General features: G+C 38.4%; 1 protein-coding gene across 3 annotated transcripts in view; it reads right to left on the bottom strand.

Annotated features, from left to right (window-relative positions):
- The window catches only part of TRRAP (transformation/transcription domain associated protein), a 75,963-nt gene that overhangs the window by 55,361 nt on the left and 2,331 nt on the right, over positions 1-18,271 (bottom strand). For 2 of the 3 annotated variants that reach the window (XM_071444036.1, XM_071444037.1), the window contains 20 exons: positions 18,046-18,156; positions 17,386-17,490; positions 16,695-16,778; positions 15,888-15,944; positions 14,682-14,807; positions 14,274-14,351; positions 13,956-14,044; positions 12,984-13,080; positions 12,478-12,616; positions 11,904-11,982; positions 10,736-10,970; positions 9,634-9,961; positions 9,425-9,522; positions 8,564-8,758; positions 7,840-8,031; positions 6,271-6,436; positions 4,789-5,045; positions 3,948-4,148; positions 1,949-2,127; positions 716-915 (listed from right to left, as the gene is read on the bottom strand). In XM_071444036.1, the coding sequence (XP_071300137.1) occupies positions 716-915; positions 1,949-2,127; positions 3,948-4,148; positions 4,789-5,045; positions 6,271-6,436; positions 7,840-8,031; positions 8,564-8,758; positions 9,425-9,522; positions 9,634-9,961; positions 10,736-10,970; positions 11,904-11,982; positions 12,478-12,616; positions 12,984-13,080; positions 13,956-14,044; positions 14,274-14,351; positions 14,682-14,807; positions 15,888-15,944; positions 16,695-16,778; positions 17,386-17,490; positions 18,046-18,156 (3,016 nt within the window). The remainder of the gene's footprint in view (positions 1-715; positions 916-1,948; positions 2,128-3,947; positions 4,149-4,788; positions 5,046-6,270; positions 6,437-7,839; positions 8,032-8,563; positions 8,759-9,424; positions 9,523-9,633; positions 9,962-10,735; positions 10,971-11,903; positions 11,983-12,477; positions 12,617-12,983; positions 13,081-13,955; positions 14,045-14,273; positions 14,352-14,681; positions 14,808-15,887; positions 15,945-16,694; positions 16,779-17,385; positions 17,491-18,045; positions 18,157-18,271) is intronic. The other variant, XM_071444038.1, reaches the window with a different exon arrangement.

The raw sequence follows: 18,271 nt of genomic DNA on the forward strand, positions 1-18,271 counted from the left end.
GCAAATAGTACTGTATTAAGTTACACAAATGCTCTGGAACTGTATAAGCTGTTCCATGCTGCAGTTATTTCACTGCTGTAGCATTTACAGAGCATTATTAGGTGACTGATTGCTTTCTAAAATTTGTTTAATAATTCCCACTGCTCTAAAGAATTAAAACATAATTCTACCGTCAAACAAAAATCCAGTGCAGCTATCCAGAAGCAAGTGCAATATTGTGATTTTAGTGTGTAAAAGCACTGAGCTGTGCCCAGCTGCCCTGGAGCCCCAGAGCTGTGTTCCCTCACTCACTGCACTGTGTGTAACAGCACTGAGCTGTGCCCAGCTCCCCTGCACTCCCAGAGCTGTGTGCCCTCGCTCACTGCACTGTGTGTAACAGCACTGAGCTGTGCCCAGCTGCCCTGCACTCCCAGAGCTGTGTGCCCTCACTCACTGCACTGTGTGTACAAGCACTGAGCTGTGCCCAGCTTCCCTGGAGCCCCAGAGCTGTGTTCCCTCACTCACTGCACTGTGTGTACAAGCACTGAGCTGTGCCCAGCTGCCCTGCACTCCCAGAGCTGTGTTCCCTCACTCACTGCACTGTGTGTACAAGCACTGAGCTGTGCCCAGCTGCCCTGCACTCCCAGAGCTGTGTGCCCTCACTCACTGCACTGTGTACAAGCACTGAGCTGTGCCCAGCTCCCCTGCACTCCCAGAGCTGTGTGCCCTCACTCACCGCACTGCTGAGCCACGGCCACCATGGTGTAGTGGCGGATGAGGCTGGCCACGAAGGGCAGGGCGCTAGGCCGCAGGTCCTTGATGACGGCCGACATGAAGGCCCCGGTCAGGGCCTGCTCGAAGGTCTTGCGGGCCGGCGTGTCCTGGGCCTTGTAGCGGTGCGAGATGATCACGCTGGGGATGGACTTCTCTGTGAAGCTGGAACACACGGTTGTGTTCAACAGAACCCTGAACTGCAGGACCCCCCAGCTCAAAGTTCATTCAAAGTTTGCTCTCCATGTCCAACTCCTACTCTACCTCCTGTTTTGCCCTCATTTTGATAGAGTTAGACCAGTCTGCTCAGCATGAACTAATTTTGTCAGCCACTGTTCTCCAGCATGATGGATAGCCCAATTTCATCAGGAACATTTAAAGCCAGTGGTAGCTCAATTTCATCAGGAACATTTAAAGCCAGTGGTTCAGAAGAAGCCACGTATATACAATAATAGGTATACAGGCATCACACTGCAACTCAATTACAGAATGTCATTTTCAATATTTTGACATTGTTGCCTTTTTTAAAATGTCATTTGATTTTAATCTTGAATGATTGAAACATTTTTTATCAAATCGCTGCCCAACAAAACTTATTCATTGCAAAGCTATATTTATGTCAAGTCTAACAAGCCCAAACTGTGAAAGCTACTATGCTCTTTAGGTACATTTACTACATTGCAAGAGTCAAAGTCAGCCCACACTTCTTGGGCAAAGATGTTAAGGTTGTCTAAAAGCAATAAACTCGTGAAATATCAATTACTAAAATTGCAAAACATGTAAGAAAAGCTCTAATAAAAGGCTCCCACACCAAGATAAACAGAGGCTGCGCGTGACTATGCTATAGCTTAGTCACTAAATGAAACTGAATTTTGTCTTTCACTTTAGTAAAAGCTTAGATGTACATACAAAATGTCACAATCTAAATTAATCTCTAAAATACAATTAAGCACCAGAATATTCCAATTATTTAAATAAATGAAACTAAAATTAATCATATTGATCATATGTAATAGATTATACACAGGATTGTAATTAGGGGAAGAAAATTAAACTATGAAACATTAACATGTCACTGGCATTAAAAAACATGCTAACAAAACTCCTTTTCACCAGCAGCCAAAAACCCCATGAATTGCACAGACTAATCACTGTCTCTAAACTAGATTGCTCCAAAGACACCATAAATTTTACATACACATTTACGTTTAAAGAATTGTCATACTTGGGGTGTGCAAGGAGCTGGTACAATGCGTGTTTGTTATCATCCAGGCTCATCATGGCCACCAGGAAGCACTTGATGACCTCCCAGGCCTGCCTGCGGTAATAGGGCTCCGTGTTGGCGCTCTTCAGACAGTCCAGGGCCGTCTCGATTGCCTGCAATGGAACAAGAGAACCCCCACACTTCTTACTCTTGGCATTTACCATAAGGTCATTAATCAAGGGAATGGGATCATTAATATATATTAAAAGTAGCTTTCAAAGTAGGCACAGTTTGGAGTGTGCAAGTTAGGAAATGCAGAGAGGGCCTGAGAGCGTGGCTTGAAAACACCATGCTATTTTCTGAGCTTTTGTACATATGAAACATATATAGATTTTTCCATGGCAGATACATTTACCTCCATGGTCAGAAAGCATTTCAAGCTATGAGTGAAATAAACCTTCACTATGTCCCTCCCCTTTCCCAAAAACAAAATTTCCTTGTCTTCCCTTCAGCAATAATCGTTGCATCAAATCCCTTTATACTGCAAGTATATAATGCATTTATATCCATGTATGAAAGGTACCTTTCCATGCATGACGAAACGTCCCTGTAAGCAACTTCTGAACACCAGTTATTTAATGGAAATAGTACTCTTCCTTTGCAAGATTTAATACATTTGAGAATAATTCAAATCAATCTTTTAAGACATGAGGATGATTAAAAAGGGGGATTACATCTCTTTGGGAAATTTCTATTTTGTGCTTATATGTAGAGATAATACATAAAAGCACAACTGCCTAATTTCTATCCTTCTCCACAAAAGACAGGAAGATAAACGAGATGGGCATTAAGTAAAAAAAAAGTAAAAATTGTTCTGGAATGCATGAAAAAAGAAATTATCAATTGCAAGTAAAATCTAACCATCCATGTTTAATAAGTTTATGCAGAAAAAGCCCCTGCTACAAACTGGGCATTTTCTTTCCTTGGTATTTCCACTTACTTAACTTATCATCCCAAGATTTTATCACAGCATCTCAATGAAAAGAAAAATAAGTTTTGAACAGACCACAAAAGTCTACCAGGGCACTAAAAGAAAACAAGGATTTCTTGTTTTCAATTTATTCCACCTTTTTTTTTCTTTGTACTTTGACATTTCCTTTTCATAGATACAAAGTCTTCAGCAGATAACACTTTCATGGTCAACACTGAGCAACTGCAGATTGCTCCATATCAATGTTAGATGCTAAAATCCTTCGGAAAATTTAGTTTGAATTAAACCTAGCAGGACAGGTAAATGTCAGCAACTACAGTATTTATATGTATTCAATTCATCAGCTTCAGTACAGTGGAGAAATCAGTAAATCTGCATTTTAAGAATCACTTTTCCAAGCTATTTTTAAGCTTGTTGACTGGATGGAGCCAGAGAGCCAGCTGCCTGTGAAGAAAATTGCTTACTACATTCAGATGGTATCTACTTATGAAAGTCTAATTGAAAAGGTAAGTATTAAAACTCTACAGACCAAATTATCTCAGAATCCAGCTTCGCTCTCAGATATTAGATTGCTGTAATTAGTGAGAACCAAGCACTTGTGATACACCGTGACTGCCAGATGAAAGCCAGTACAGTACAAAGTGCTTCTAGAGACAGCAAACAAAACCAAATCACTGGAGTCATGAGAACAATCACCACTGAAGAATTTCTACAGTAAAGTTTTGATACATTTCAAAAAACAAACAGGGACTTTTCCATGAGGATCCTGCTCCTAACCTAAGCAATATACCAGAAGTTCCAACCTTACCCATTCTGTGAAAACATTTGTTTGGGGCAGTTTAGTCCATACTGCAATCACTTTGTAAGAGCAGTACAGCATGCCTACATCTGTTATTTTGGGGGTGAAATCTTACACAGTTTATAGAAGAAATCAAGAAAGAACTTCCAGACAGATACTTTTTAAGTCAGTTTCTCAACACTGAAAGTAACTTAAGCCCTTACCTTTTCCATTGGGAGCTGAATGGATGCTTTACAGTCTGAAAATTCAATTGTGATACTGGGTCCTTGGATTTCTGTGACCACATATTGTAGTTTCTGTGATTCCTTCAACATCTTCCTGTTACTTCCACCAAACTTCCCAAGCACACGATAAGCCACGTGGGAGATGCTGTCAGCAGGATTGCGCAGGGTTCTCCACAAAGCCTGGGGGTTTAAGGTACATGGGCAGGCCAGGCTTACCTCAACATTGTTCATGTCAAAAAAAAAAAAATCTTACTCCAACATTTTTCAAGTTGTAATGTAAAAAAAAAAGTAATGGAAAACACTTTATTCTTGTATTTGGGTCACTGACCCTGCATAAGTTTCTTATCAAAGTTGAATATCAGCAGTCTCAGTTCACAACAGCCCAAGTGCTTTGTAACAAGGTTGTCTTAAATGCAGTTTTAGATTAGATTACTGTGATCAGCTAGAAAATCTTTGCTATCTTGGAGTGTAGTTTCATGTTTATGATGAATATTAAACAACATTGTTAATTAAAAAAGCAGGCCAATTAAGGCTAAACTGAGTTAAGCTCAGAGCTGGTTTTGAAATACAGAAGCAAAAAAAGTAAATAGAATGCAACCATTTAACAAAGTATATAGGAGAAACAATTCATTCCCTTTTAAGTTTTCAGAGTTTTCAGCTTAACAGCACAACATCAACTATCCTTCTACACTCACATCAGACTGGTACGGGTCTCATGACAGATTTTTCAAGTTTTTGTAACCAAAGCTTCACACAAATTTCTGATGTTATTCAGCAGATCAGTGACCTCTTGTGGTCTAACAGGAAACAACACATTTACCTGCATGAGCTCAGCTCGAACCGGCTGAATGTGGTCATACAGAAAGTCAGGCTGCAAGTTATCCACACACAATTCCAGAGTTCTTAAGCCCTGGCTAACCAGGGTCTGGGATCCATTGAGGGCTGACACCAAGGGGTCCATGAGCATTGGCAGATAAGGCAGCAGCGAGCTCAGACGAACGGGCACAGTGAGGCAGAGCTCCACAAACAAGTCTTTCATGTGCTGTTTGTGAAGGCCACTTTGCAACATATTAAGTCCTGAAAGTTATGGATAAGTTATACACTCACAGGAAAAAAGTCCACAGTTTACTGTTCAAAATTGCTATTTCCTCAGTTCAAGAGAATCTGATGTATCTAAACACTGTAGAGCTTACAGCTCTGTAAATAATGGATTTACAAAATATTATTACCATTCATTATTCTAACTTACATCTAAGGATGTCAAGCAGTGAATGCTTTTTTATGTATACACATATAGAAGAAAAGGCATCTATACATACTTTAAAGTTTAATATTAGAATCAACAAGGCAGCATTTGAATACAGCAAATAGAAAAGAAAAAAAGATAATTTGACTCAAACCTCAGCCTTGTAACAATAAAAAATAAACCCATACAGAACTTTTTAAAAAATATTTTGAATCCTGAAAAGAAACATTCAGCGAGTTCAAGTGCATTAATTGCCCCATACAGACTAAGCACACTCCGCAAGTGATTTTTCTCCCCATAAATATTTCACATATTCCAAAAATCTACTGGCATAAGTTTTACATAATGGTTTATTGATAACATATATATTTGCTAACTACAATAAAAACTGTCCCTACAGCTGTAGCTCTGAACCAGTCTACAGTCCTGGAACAGCTCTGATTAGCTTGTCCTTAGGTTTAAGTAGCTCTCCAAATTTCCTTGCTCACCCTCAGTACTTCTGAACACAGTTCTTGCAAGCATAAATGCTCAATTAATCAAACTGATTGTTATTTACATTTCTTTTTGCAGTCTGGCACTACTTGAATTTCTATTTATCATGCCCTTGCAGGTGCACACACATGCCCTCAACTGCAGAACAGCCTGAGCTTCGCTGCCATGTTCTCCCCACAAAACCAGTGGTGGCCTGGCAGCATTGCCTCACCTACTCACTTATTCCCCAAATGCTTTATGCAAACAAAGTTACCCATTGCAAAAAACCCCAAAAAAGTAAAAGAAACAAACAAGAAAACCCCAACAGCCCCACAATGAAAAGAAGAAAAACAAGCAGCAGAAATTGTGAAGCAGCCAAAACTATGGAGCCTGAAGCAGCTGATAGTAAATGAAAATAAGCACATTCAATGTATTTTAATCAATCACTAAACTCAAAATCAGAAGCTACTTATCAGGGGTAGGGCTTTAGTTTTGAGAGGTTTTCAACTACATAACATAACTTTATTACCACTATTCACATAAAAAAATCAGAAGCTGGGGCAGGGAAAGAAGGTGTTGTTCTACCTTGCAGTAAGTTTGGTAACAGCGGCAAGAATTCTTGGTATAACAGATCATGACTGCCTCCTCCAATAGATCTGAACAGTGCTCTGAGCAGCAGGAAATAGTTATAGGGCTCTTTGGCAGTCTGTGCAAGTTCCATAGAGCTGTTCACAATCTTGTGCAAATGTGGCTATAAAGAAAATAAAGCTTGAAGATTAATAAAATACCAATTTTGTCATCATCGTACTGTACAAGAGTTCAGCGTGAGATTCTGCAAATCTGACACAATGAAAAAATATTTCCTCTCAAGCACTTGGGAATGGGGAGCAGAAATCAGAGGTGTCAGAATGAAAAGAGAGGACACTTAACAATATTAATTTACCCCTGATCTAATTTCATCATTAGTTGTTAATGCTAAAATTTAATTTTGAAAGCAAACTCTCTCAAGTAAAAGAGGCTATGGAACTAGTGGCCTTTCTAGAGCAGAGGACATGAACACCTAACAAGATTTATTAAAAATAGTTGATGAATACCAGTAATCTCATGGACTAGAGACAAACAGCAACGTGTCTGGATATTAACATCTAAAAAGCTTTCTACATTGCTATGCAAATGCTGCAAACAGCCTTCATCATTCAATTACATTGTCTGCCCAAGGCCCCTACCATTCATCCTACAGAAACAAAAAAAAGTAACAGAAGCATGAAACTGTGAAGGTAGTAAATTACACTCTTTAAACTTCATCACCATCTTATAAAATCCAAATGACCTTGATTCCGATGACAAACTGCAAGAATTATAGCAAGATTATATGAATATTGCTTTCTATTACTGTTAGTTTTCAAAGATTCTGGGAAATTGGTAATCCCCACTCTGTTCTACAGTTACCTGTATCAGAAATTTTGTTTGGTATAAAGTACAAGGAAGAAAAACAAAGAGAAAGTATGAGAGAACAATCAGTGTTCCATTAAATTCTTAATGTCTTTTCTAGATACAGGCAGCTGCTGCTTTTATGAGGAAAGTGCACTCTTGCTACAAGCTCAGCATTTCTAAATTCACTGAATAATGAGATGATCTCATCAACATAAATAGATCCTTGGAATACATAATATGTTGTCAGTAGAAAGAATAGCATTCCTTAAGCCCAGACTTCCCAAGAGCATAGAAAAATCTAACTCAAGAGGTACATGTCACTGAATATGACACGAGTGAACAAGATTCACCAACACTCAAAAAAGTGATTTCAATCCAAGCAAAATTCTTAAGTTAATACAGAAACAAAGAGAAAATGTGCAAGATTTTATGCATGTCCTGACCATGAAGTTACATGGGCTTAAGGCAATCACAGACCATAGTCATGAATCAGCCATTTATACTCAGAATTAGTACATCATTCCATAGTTTCATATATAAAGAAAATATTCACAGAAAGCATCTCTTATAAACAAGACAATGTACTTGGAATTTGGAAAAAAATGGAAATGTGTCACAAATAGTGCTTCAAACATTAAATGACTCTCAAATGTTACTGTGCAAAACTCTTAAGAGTGCTGTTTTTAAAGCAGACTTATTTTTAAAAGAAATGACCTTTACCTTCAGCATTTGTTCATTTTCAGCTGCAAATAGTGAAACTGAGCCAAAGACTAACTTGAACAGCTTGAGATACAGATTGGAGAGTTCCACATTAGAGCCCATTTCTGGCAGACGATCCAGAAGATACTCCACCAAAATGGTTGCAAAGAGAGCAGAGGTAGTAGGGTTTGCCAAGAAAGAATTGGCAACAATCTATAAAAGGAAACCACAAAGAACTTATTACAGCTGTAATAAAAAGAACAAAAGGATAAATGCACTATCCATTAAAAAAAACCTTAAAATAAATTTCTCTCCGCATCTCCACTGCTACCCAAGTGATTCTGTTTGTCCTCAGAGGAAAACAACAATGTATGTAGCTTAATATTGAAGTGTCAGGTTAAATTTTAAATGGATGTTATAGGATTTGCATTCTGTAAAACAGCAGAACATTAGCACAACAAGCTGAACAAAACAAGTCCATAAAGTTCAGTACTTTTCAAGAATGAAGTCCATTCATATCTTCTAAACTGAATTGTTCGTGTTTGTATTGAATCACTTAGGTAAGGTTTTTTGAAAATCCATTTTTAAATTATTTTCATAGACTATTCTTTATAGAGACTGCTTCAAATCTCACGTGCTAATTTCAATATTATTTATAATTCTACATCAGTCATATGTACCTCAAGACATAAGCTCTTTCCTACATGCTGTTCATTATCAATTTAAAAAGTAAACAGCAACATACCTGAAGAGCATAGTTTTTAGAGATCCTCTCCACCATGTAAGGAACAGTAGTTTGAAAGATTTCTTTAAAAGTTAAAGGGTTCATCATCGTGAACACACCAGCAAAATGCTCCAAAACCTCCTTTTCCTCTTTCATCCTGACTGTCTGACAGTTTGCTACTCGAACATATGTCTGTCCATTTCCTGCTATTTGCACCTACAGCAATTGAGAAAACACATACACTGCTTACAGAATTTGAGTAGCTTATTCCCCATCATTCTTAAAACAGCTTTTGAAAGTAACCAAGACTTTATGGGTTTTACATGCATGCCCCACACAAGCAGAAGTTGGGCACAAGAGCCAACCATGACAAAAATACTAAAAATACTAAAACTGAGTGTTTACAGAACATATTTTAAAACTAGGAAGTTAGAAATAGAGAAAAACAACAGTAGGAAATATCAGTGTACTTACAAATTACTTAATACCCAACCAAACACATTTACATTTCATTAATACTTTGTCTAACTACAGAAGACAAACACAGACATGTGAATGCTTCAACTGTTAGCTAAACTATCTCTTCCATGGACTTACTTCACTACATGAAAGACTAGTACTTCCAGTCTGACCTGCCTGCATGAACAGACAAAAATGGCTGTTGAAAAAAAAACCTGTTGCTTGTAAATACTAAGTAGGTTGAAATTCACTTTTTAAATTAATTCTTCATATTGAGCATTTCTCAACAGTTGTGGTCACAATTAAAGACTTAGTGAAAATATACTATATGTATAATCTGTGTTTTAGCTGACAAATCTTTATTAAAGGATCTAATATACAGCAACTGTACAAATAGAAGTGCTATGTGGGCAGGTTACATACCTGATAAATATCTAATGCTTGCATTGCATATTTTACCAGTTTTATATAGATTTGAGTCTCCTTAGGTTGCAACTGCTTATTAGGAATGAATTGTGCTTCTGAAAGAAGAAGAAGATAGTTCAGCATTAAAAATACTATTTGCTTTCATTCTAGAGAGGCTTTTTCTGTAGAATTATGAGAGAAAAATGCAATTAAGTATGCAGTTTTACCACCAGGAGCTTTGCACGAGGTGATGCCCCACGTGATCGTCTTGACCCCACAGACCAAAGTTTTCACTAAGCTCCGGCAATCCGTGACCTGAAATGTCTGCTTGTCTTCTTTTTCTTTCTCCCCTTGTTTTTCAAAGACAGGTACAGGTGCAGGGGCCACAGGAGTGGCTGGGGCAGGAGATGGGACAGGAACAGGGGCTGCATTTGCTGCTGTGGGCACTCCAGGTAAGGCGGCTTCAGCTGCCCCGAGCTCAGACTGGGGCTTGCACTTCTTAAAAATGACAGAGAGCTGGTAGCGTGCTATGGTGTGGAACTTCAGAACAAACACCTAAGGCAAAGGAGGAGAGGCAGATCAAACAGCAGAGAGGAGAGGGAAAGAAAAAGAAATAAGTTGCTTCTTCAAAAACCATCCTAAATTTAATAGTACAGGTATTTCAAGTCAGCATAGTGAGATCAATAAAACTTTCAGCTATTTTTGAAGTCATTCAAATGACAGCAAACATTTTTAAGTGTATCAATAAACTAGTTTGCCTTCTTCAAACAAGTAGTGCACCCTTGATTCTCAAAAATATTAAAAAAAACTCCTAATAAAGATTCTTAAAAAGGATCATTAGGTCTTCAAAGAGCAGATATTTCTAATTGTACAGATTGTATTGTGCCATGCCAAGGACCTATGTGAAGATCCTCTTTCAGGGCTTAAAAAAGAAACCACACCAAAAAGCACACCCATAACCATAAGGCATTAAAAAATACAATTCTTGCATATTCCTACACAACAACAAAAAAAATTATAACTAAAATTAGAAATAAAATTATTTTTTAAAAAAACCCAAGCTACTTAAAACAGGCATTCAATTTCCTGCTTTGAAACTACCCACTGAATGAAGCTGAGTTGACAAAGCATCTCCACTACACTTGAGATATTATCCCAGCTGCAGAGCATTTAAAGAGCCCTCCTCTGAAGCACTGAAGTGAAATACAGTACACAGGCTGCTCCTACATATTCTCATTTCTGAAGAAAGGAGAAAGTAAAATGTGATTGACAACATACTACAAAACAGGATATCCAAGCAATTATCAAATGCTTTAAACAAATCAATACCTCCAGCATTCTCATAAGGATGTCTCTACCATTTCCATTTTCCTGTTCACTTTTAGACCGGATACAGTCTACCAAATTTAGCAGGAGCTTGCAAGACATGGTCTGGATACTGCTTGGCAAGGATTCATCATCAATGTTCTTGGCAAACAGCTGGACAGCCAGGGAGAGGTCATTGAGAGGCAAATGCTGCCGGACGTGATGGACCAGGTCTGCCAGGGTGCTGTATGCAAGGGGTCTACAGCCAAAACAAGGAATGAGGAAAACACACTGAGCACAACTAAAAAGTTTCCTAATTTCACTAAACAAATAAATACTGCCTGAAGGTACTTACAAGTTTCTCAATGTAAGTTTTCTATTTCCATATGCAAACCCAGAGCTCACAAGGCCTTTTCAGTCACATGAGGAAATTTTAAGCTGTGCAATTTAACCCATGATGCATCAATCTATCCCACAACTCTGGTATTGCCTCTCTGATCTTTCTTCCTTCACTGCAGAACACCCCACCACATATTTTCATCTACATGCAGTTAACATGCATGTTAGCCACATTTTAAGCAGTGCTAGTAATCTGTTTCATAATTAATCATAAATTATTCTAGCAGAGAAAATACTTCTAAATCTAATACATGTTGTCAGTAAGGTACACTTGATACTTAAAGAAAAAGAAGTAATTCTCCTAGTTCAGATACTAATTTGGTCAGCAAGCTCACCTAAAATTTAGACTATTGAAGACACAGAAAGTTAGGTATTCTCTCCATTTACTTCTTCCATTGCAAACAAGTAAGTTTTAAAGCATTCATTGACAAAACAGTTTAAATCTCATTCAGATTTTACACTGGATATAAGACTTAGGGTGTTTCATGAAATATTGGGCAGATACAGAGTTGCTTTCCCTGTTTTTGTTGTCCTCCACAATTCAAAAAACTGAAATCATCTTCATTCACCCATTTTTCTTATTTTGCCCTGACACTCACATTACTATGCTGTGCCATCAGTGTTAAACAAAAGCCACCATTACAGCAGCAGAAGCTCTGCCAATAAAACAATCTAGTAAAATTGGTTATTTGAAGCAAAGATTTAGGACCCTATACAGAAGCTGCTGTAAATATTAATGATTTTCAAGCAGCCCTGGCAGGCACTCAGATCATTACTCTCAACTTTCTCATACCTCAGCGTCTCCCGGGCAGTGTATCCAGAGCCAATCAGTATAGATTCATCAAACAGCTTGTCCATGCATGGAATAAACTCTAGAATTTAAAAAACAGAAAAATTAAAAAGCCATACACAACAACTGGCAAAGGAAATAATCAAAATAAGATAGTTAAGCATGAGACCACTTAACTTCGGTATTTAAATCTGAAGTTAGAAAGTGATTTTATCCACAAATTAATTCCTGAAGCTTCTAAAAGGCAGTGCCATTTACAAGGAAGTTTTTAAACAATCTCTTGTGACTGTCTACTCCACTGACACTTGCCCCTTGAGTAACACTGCAGTACCCAGTCAAAGCCAATTATATTTGCAAAGAGAAAAAAAGTGCTCAGGTTATTTACAACTTTGAAAAGCTTTTTGTATATAACTAATGAGTTACTGGAAATGACAAATGGGGCAACCCTGCACAACAATTCTGTTTGGCCTGGCACCTTGTGATAGTCCAATACAAATAAGTAATATGCTTCTAGAATTGACAGCAATAGCAGAAATCTTCCCAGTTTACAGGTACACTTGTAGAGAGTGCTACATACGGCTCCTCAGGTCTGTTGTCAGGATGTGCTTAGCAGCAATCAGGAGCTCCTTCCTGAGGTGTGCTGTTTCAGCTGGACAATTGGAAAGTAGCTGCAACATTCCTTTTACCATTTGCTGAGAATATTTAGCCACTAATTCCTTCAATAAAAAAAAGAGTAACGTGAGTACAACTACTACAACGTTCTATTCTTAGGATTTATGTTACATTTGCAAAATAGCACTCCACTAAAATTCACTAGTTTCTCTTGCAAAATCTAATCCTAAAACTAAACTACAATAGTCATTCCATAAATGCCCAGGGAGGGGGAATGGCATATTTTTACTTTGTATTCACATGAGGATACTTTTGAAAGGATAACCAAGTACAGCTCCACCTCCAGATATTCCACACAAATGCACCCATCTCCAGCCCCTGATGCATTGCAGTCATGCAGGTCACTTGCCTGCCATAAAGCAACTCAAAACCTGATGCATTAAGTACCAAAGTTTTAAAAATTCATCCTACCTGGTAAATTCTGATAATGTAAGCCAAAAAAGACAATGTTTTAATCTGAGCAGCGATGAAATCAGCATACAACTCCTTGTTATAAAGTTTATGTTGTCTGAAATTAAAGGGAACAGTGGTTACAATTTTGCTCCTCCCCTTCAGTACCTTCACTCAGAAAATTCAGTGAAGCTTCAAATTACATCATCTTGTAGTGAATTTCTTGCTCCTTAAAAGAATACAATCTCTCTGGAAGAGCCCATTTTCAACAAGCCCTCTGCCATTCAAATTCCCAGCAGCACCTTCCTACAGAAAGCCAAGCCAATACAAGGCAGCACACATTTGGCTCAGCTCCCCTAACCGGGGCCAATTTTTCTCCAGGCAATATTCCCTCCCACAGACTTGTCTGTCTCTCTCAAGCTCCAACCACGTAACCAGGTCATCCAGGCAGACAGGGAGAGGCAGAGATCTTGCTCCCACTGCCCTGACCAGAACCCCTTGCTGCTCTTCAGAAACATCCCTCTCTGAGGCAGGAGAAGCAGCGCCTATCCCTGCAACATCACAAGGCTTCATGTAAGCTACACCTTGAAGAGCACAGATCCATCACTGATGGCATGGAAGAAGATTAAACAATAACAAATGTCCACACTCTCAGGGTCTTCATCACTGTCTGTGACAATGTGGATTTTTGTCAGAAGCTCTATTTTAAAAAAATGATCAAATCATAAATTTTATTATACTTACTCATTATCAAATAAACTGGCACCTACTGCACAACTATGGACTTTACCAATGAGATATAATGACAATTACTTCACCTACAGAAACTTGGTAATTTTTAGTCAAATAATCATTGCTACTTTTAAGATTAAAAGCATAAGACTAGAATCAAAAAATCACAAGATAGAAGACAAAAATATTTTGAGCAATACTGAGTGACAGGTTTAAGTAGTTTATCTCAAATATCATCAAAATACTGTTAAATGCTCTTACCTTGCTTGAGCTGAAACTTGTATTATAATAGTGTTCATAATCAAGGGCACAAATTCAGCTACTACATTATGAATGTTCAGTTTGTAGAGCTTAAAAAAAGAAAGTATTATTAGAGAAATTCACAAGTCACACTTGCAGTCAAATTACTGGAGAGATAATCACAAAAAAAATTAAGACATCTCACCAGCTTTATTTTTAGATGATATTTTAATTTCAAAAGTATATCACATTCATTTTTACTAATATGATAGCCAACAGAAGTTACATGAGCCATTCAATAATGAAGTATTTACATGCAAAATACTGAAGTGTACTAACCTGATACATGAGAACAACAATAATAGGTAGCTCAGCCAAGACTTTTAGTGATAAAGATCCTCTGGGAATTATTGAATGCTGAAAGAAAGAATACATGCTTTATAAACAGTCGAATTATTAATTCAAAAGAGTATGTAAAACACATTTTTACAGAAACTGCCCATTTTAGTAGCACTATATTTAACAATAACATTTTTAAAACAAAAAAGCATTGGGTATTACATTTAAAAAAATCCTGTAATTACAGCTGCATAGAAAATACCTGGAAAGTTTCAATCAGCTTCTACAGAAAAGTTTTGATAGGAAAAACAAGCAAAAAGAAAGTCTGTTATTTTTGCCTGGCCTTATGATCTGTGGTCCTGTGCTACAGAGTCCCCCAGCTAAGAGCAGTCAGAACACAACACTCACTGTCCTCGTTTCACTGTCCTCTCGCTCAGGGTTCACCTTCACCACAATGGTTGTAATCATGCCAACCATCTCAGGAGTGGGAACAGTGTTCTCTGGAATCACCTGAGGGTTCTCAAAGTACCGATTCTACAAGCAAAGAGCACAAGAAAAATATCACAATGCCAGTAACAGTCAAAAGGCCATCCATCTCCTCAGAACTCTCCATACAACCCTCCCCTGGAGCATTTTCTCCTCTCTGCAGTGATGTTTGCACTGCAGCATCTTCCCCAGGGCAGACACACACCCTGCAACCTCCCGCCCTGCACAGAGCGGAAAAGGTCCCCCAGCCGAGGCGGAGCTAAAGGAAAACATCCCAAGAGTTACTCTGTATCAGGGAGGGAGGATCAGACTGGAGCCTCCCTTCAGGACCTCACCCTTCCCTCAAGAACAGACACACTTGGGCACCTGGAGACCACTGCAGCCAGCCTCCCCCTGCTGCAGAACTCCAGCTCACCCTTCCCTCAAAACCAGACACACTTGGGCACCTGGAGACCACTGCAGCCAACCTCCCCCTGCTGCAGAACTCGAGCTCACCATTCCCTCAAAAACAGACACATTTGGGCACTGGGAGACCACTGCAGCCAACCTCCCCCTGCTGCAGAACTCCAGCTCACCCTTCCCTCAAAAACAGGCACATTTGGGCACCTGGAGACCACTGCAGCCAACCTCCCCCTGCTGCAGAACTCCAGCTCACCCTTCCCTCAAAAACAGACACATTTGGGCACTGGGAGACCACTGCAGCCAACCTCCCCCTGCTGCAGAACTCGAGCTCACCATTCCCTCAAAAACAGACACATTTGGGCACCTGGAGACCACTGCAGCCAACCTCCCCCTGCTGCAGAACTCCAGCTCACCCTTCCCTCATGAACAGACACATTTGGGCACCTGGAGACCACTGCAGCCAAACTCCCCCTGCTGCAGAACTCCAGCTCACCTCCATCTTCTCCTACCACTAACACTGTGCCAGAAACACAAGGTGTTTCCAAAGCAAAATCTAAACGTCTCAATTTTTAGACATAGTATTGATAAATGGATTCACTAAAACTATATTTGCTTTGCATCACTAGATGCAAAATAATTACGTCAGTATCTTTTAGAGATAAAATTGAGAAATAAAAGCTAGTTTTCTGACTATAGCAAGGGTGATTTAAGAAATAAAAAGCTTACCACTACTTTTGGAAGTTCCTTGTAAATCTGTTTCACAAAGTCCAAAAAATGATGAATCTAGGAAGGAAGAAGTCAGTTACCATAAAGAAACTTTTTAAATGAATTTTAAAACCACAATTCTAGAATCTCTGTATTAACAGTACAAATATATAAAACTCCACTCAGTACAGCGCATTTTTCATGATAACCGAAAATAATCTGAAAGTGTTCTCCTACCTTCTTCTGCTTTGTTAGTATTAATTCAAATTTCACTTGGAAAGAATCTGATCTACTTATCATCTTTACATAGTTCCAATAAAGTATTGTTAGGTATAATAACTATGAAACAACTAAGTCTTCCCAAGAGAAAATTAAGGCAAAAAGCAAGAGAATAACAACGCAAACTTCCAAATTCCTCTTGATGAGTCACAGAAGAGAAGAGGGGAGGCAGGGGGAAGTCAGTCAGAGTAAATTCCTTTTTCAGGATTTTCCTTTACAAACTAAAAGGGCATCAATTCTCTTCCTTTGTGTGGGAATTTTATTCCTTAGACTGCTCATATTGTCCACGAACATTTAAACCAAGTACAACTAAAGTTTAACAGTTTGGTTTTTTCCCCCAGGAGTGCTAGCATTATGCAATTCTCTTTTTAAAAAAATCACTTTAATATTAAAAAAAAGGGAAAAATACTAAACACATGGTTACAACAACATGTCAGACAACATAAAAGGACAACAGCAAAACAAACCAATCAACCCACTTGAACAAAACAGCAATTCTGAAGAGCATGGCAGCAAGTTTTATACTGTGTAACAAGAGTTATGACTTACTTCTTGAGTGATTGCTGGTCGGAACTGTTTGTGCAATTCAATAATTATTCTTAAGCAGATCAGTACATTTTCCTCATTCTCTGTCTGAAAAAAAAAAAAAAAAACTTTTAAGTGAGCTCACTGCTGAATTCTCCTACTACTCAGTGGGTACTTCAAAATCCTGTAAAATTATAAAAATTATGCTCTTCTCAACAGTCTGAAGTGCCCCATTAATATGGGTTTGTGTGAGCAAGATGCCTTTCCTTGGATACCCTGCAGTCCCAGAGTATGGCTGAAATTAAATCCATCCCTGGGGGGTAAAACCCAACATTTCAACCACTCTGTACCATCAGGTCTGCTCCCATTGCCCCTCAAACAGAGACCCCCATGTGAGCTTCAAATGAGAGTGCTGTGAATTCCTAGACAGAAAACAAACTCCCAAGAATCAGCTATCTGCCAGAAAATCCTGCCCAGCATGAGAACAGCTCCCTGCATTCGTAAAATCCAAGCTTGTAAAGGGCAGAAGAGAACATGCAAAAAACCTGTAGATGGTAAGAGAAGGCATGGGTGAAGCCTAAATAGAATGTCTTTCCATTCCTGCTCCAGCAGCACAGCTATTGAAAATGCTACTCCAGCAAAGTTTGGAGATGAAGAAAGTAGAGGAAAATATTTCAGAAAATTTCAAGCAGTTTTAAGAGGAAGTAAAAAATACCTCTAGAAATCTGAACATCACAGACAGGATATTTTTGGTATGAAGACGAAGATGTTCATTTGTTGGTATTCTGTGAATTATTTCAAGCACAAGCTTCCGGAGTTGCTGTAGAAAAAGAGAAAAAAAAAAAAAGGAAAAATAATGATATGACAGAACTTTTTAAAAAGCCCACAAAACCCAACAATTAGTTGCAGCATTTTTTTCAGCTTAATAATTCTGCATGTTGAAATGAAAAAAAAGCCATTTTATTTCATCTAGACATAAGCTTGTATACAAAGACATAACTCTTCCTGCTACCCATCTATGTGAATGAGGCAAATTTAAATAATCTACAGTTGGAAAATCAGACCTTTTTTAAGGAATGCAATTTTAAGTATTTAATGACAAAGATTCAACCCTTGCCTTTCTTTCCTAACCTTCAGTAAAATCAGTAATTTGTAACAATGTGCAGTATTTCAATAAGAAAGCAAATTCTGTTGCACCTACTTTTCCTCCTTTTTCACAGAAGCCCAGATTAGCAAAGTTTATAAGTAACTTATTTAGAAACAGGACTTTTTCAGTTCCACTCCAAATGACAGATCTATTTTTAGCAAGTCTTAAATCATTTCATTAGGTTAATCAAGGACAGCAAAAAGGCAGGAAATGCTCCACACAGTTTACCTGTGCTGGCTTCTCCTGCAGAAACTGAACTTCCCCATCCTGTAGAAAGGTGAGAAACCGAGGGATGATGTGTTCCAGGAACGTAGAATATTGAGGGGATGATGTCACATTCTAATTAAGAACAAAAAACAGGGAGTTACAGACATCACACAGATTACATTCAGTTACAATCAAAGCCACTATTAAACATTTTCAGTGAATTTTGAATAGATTCAGTGACTAAGTA

Source organism: Agelaius tricolor, unplaced genomic scaffold (genome assembly GCF_023055355.1).
Source record: "Agelaius tricolor isolate 1412-34295 unplaced genomic scaffold, bAgeTri1.0.p SCAF_19, whole genome shotgun sequence".
Taxonomy (NCBI): Eukaryota; Metazoa; Chordata; class Aves; order Passeriformes; family Icteridae; genus Agelaius; species Agelaius tricolor.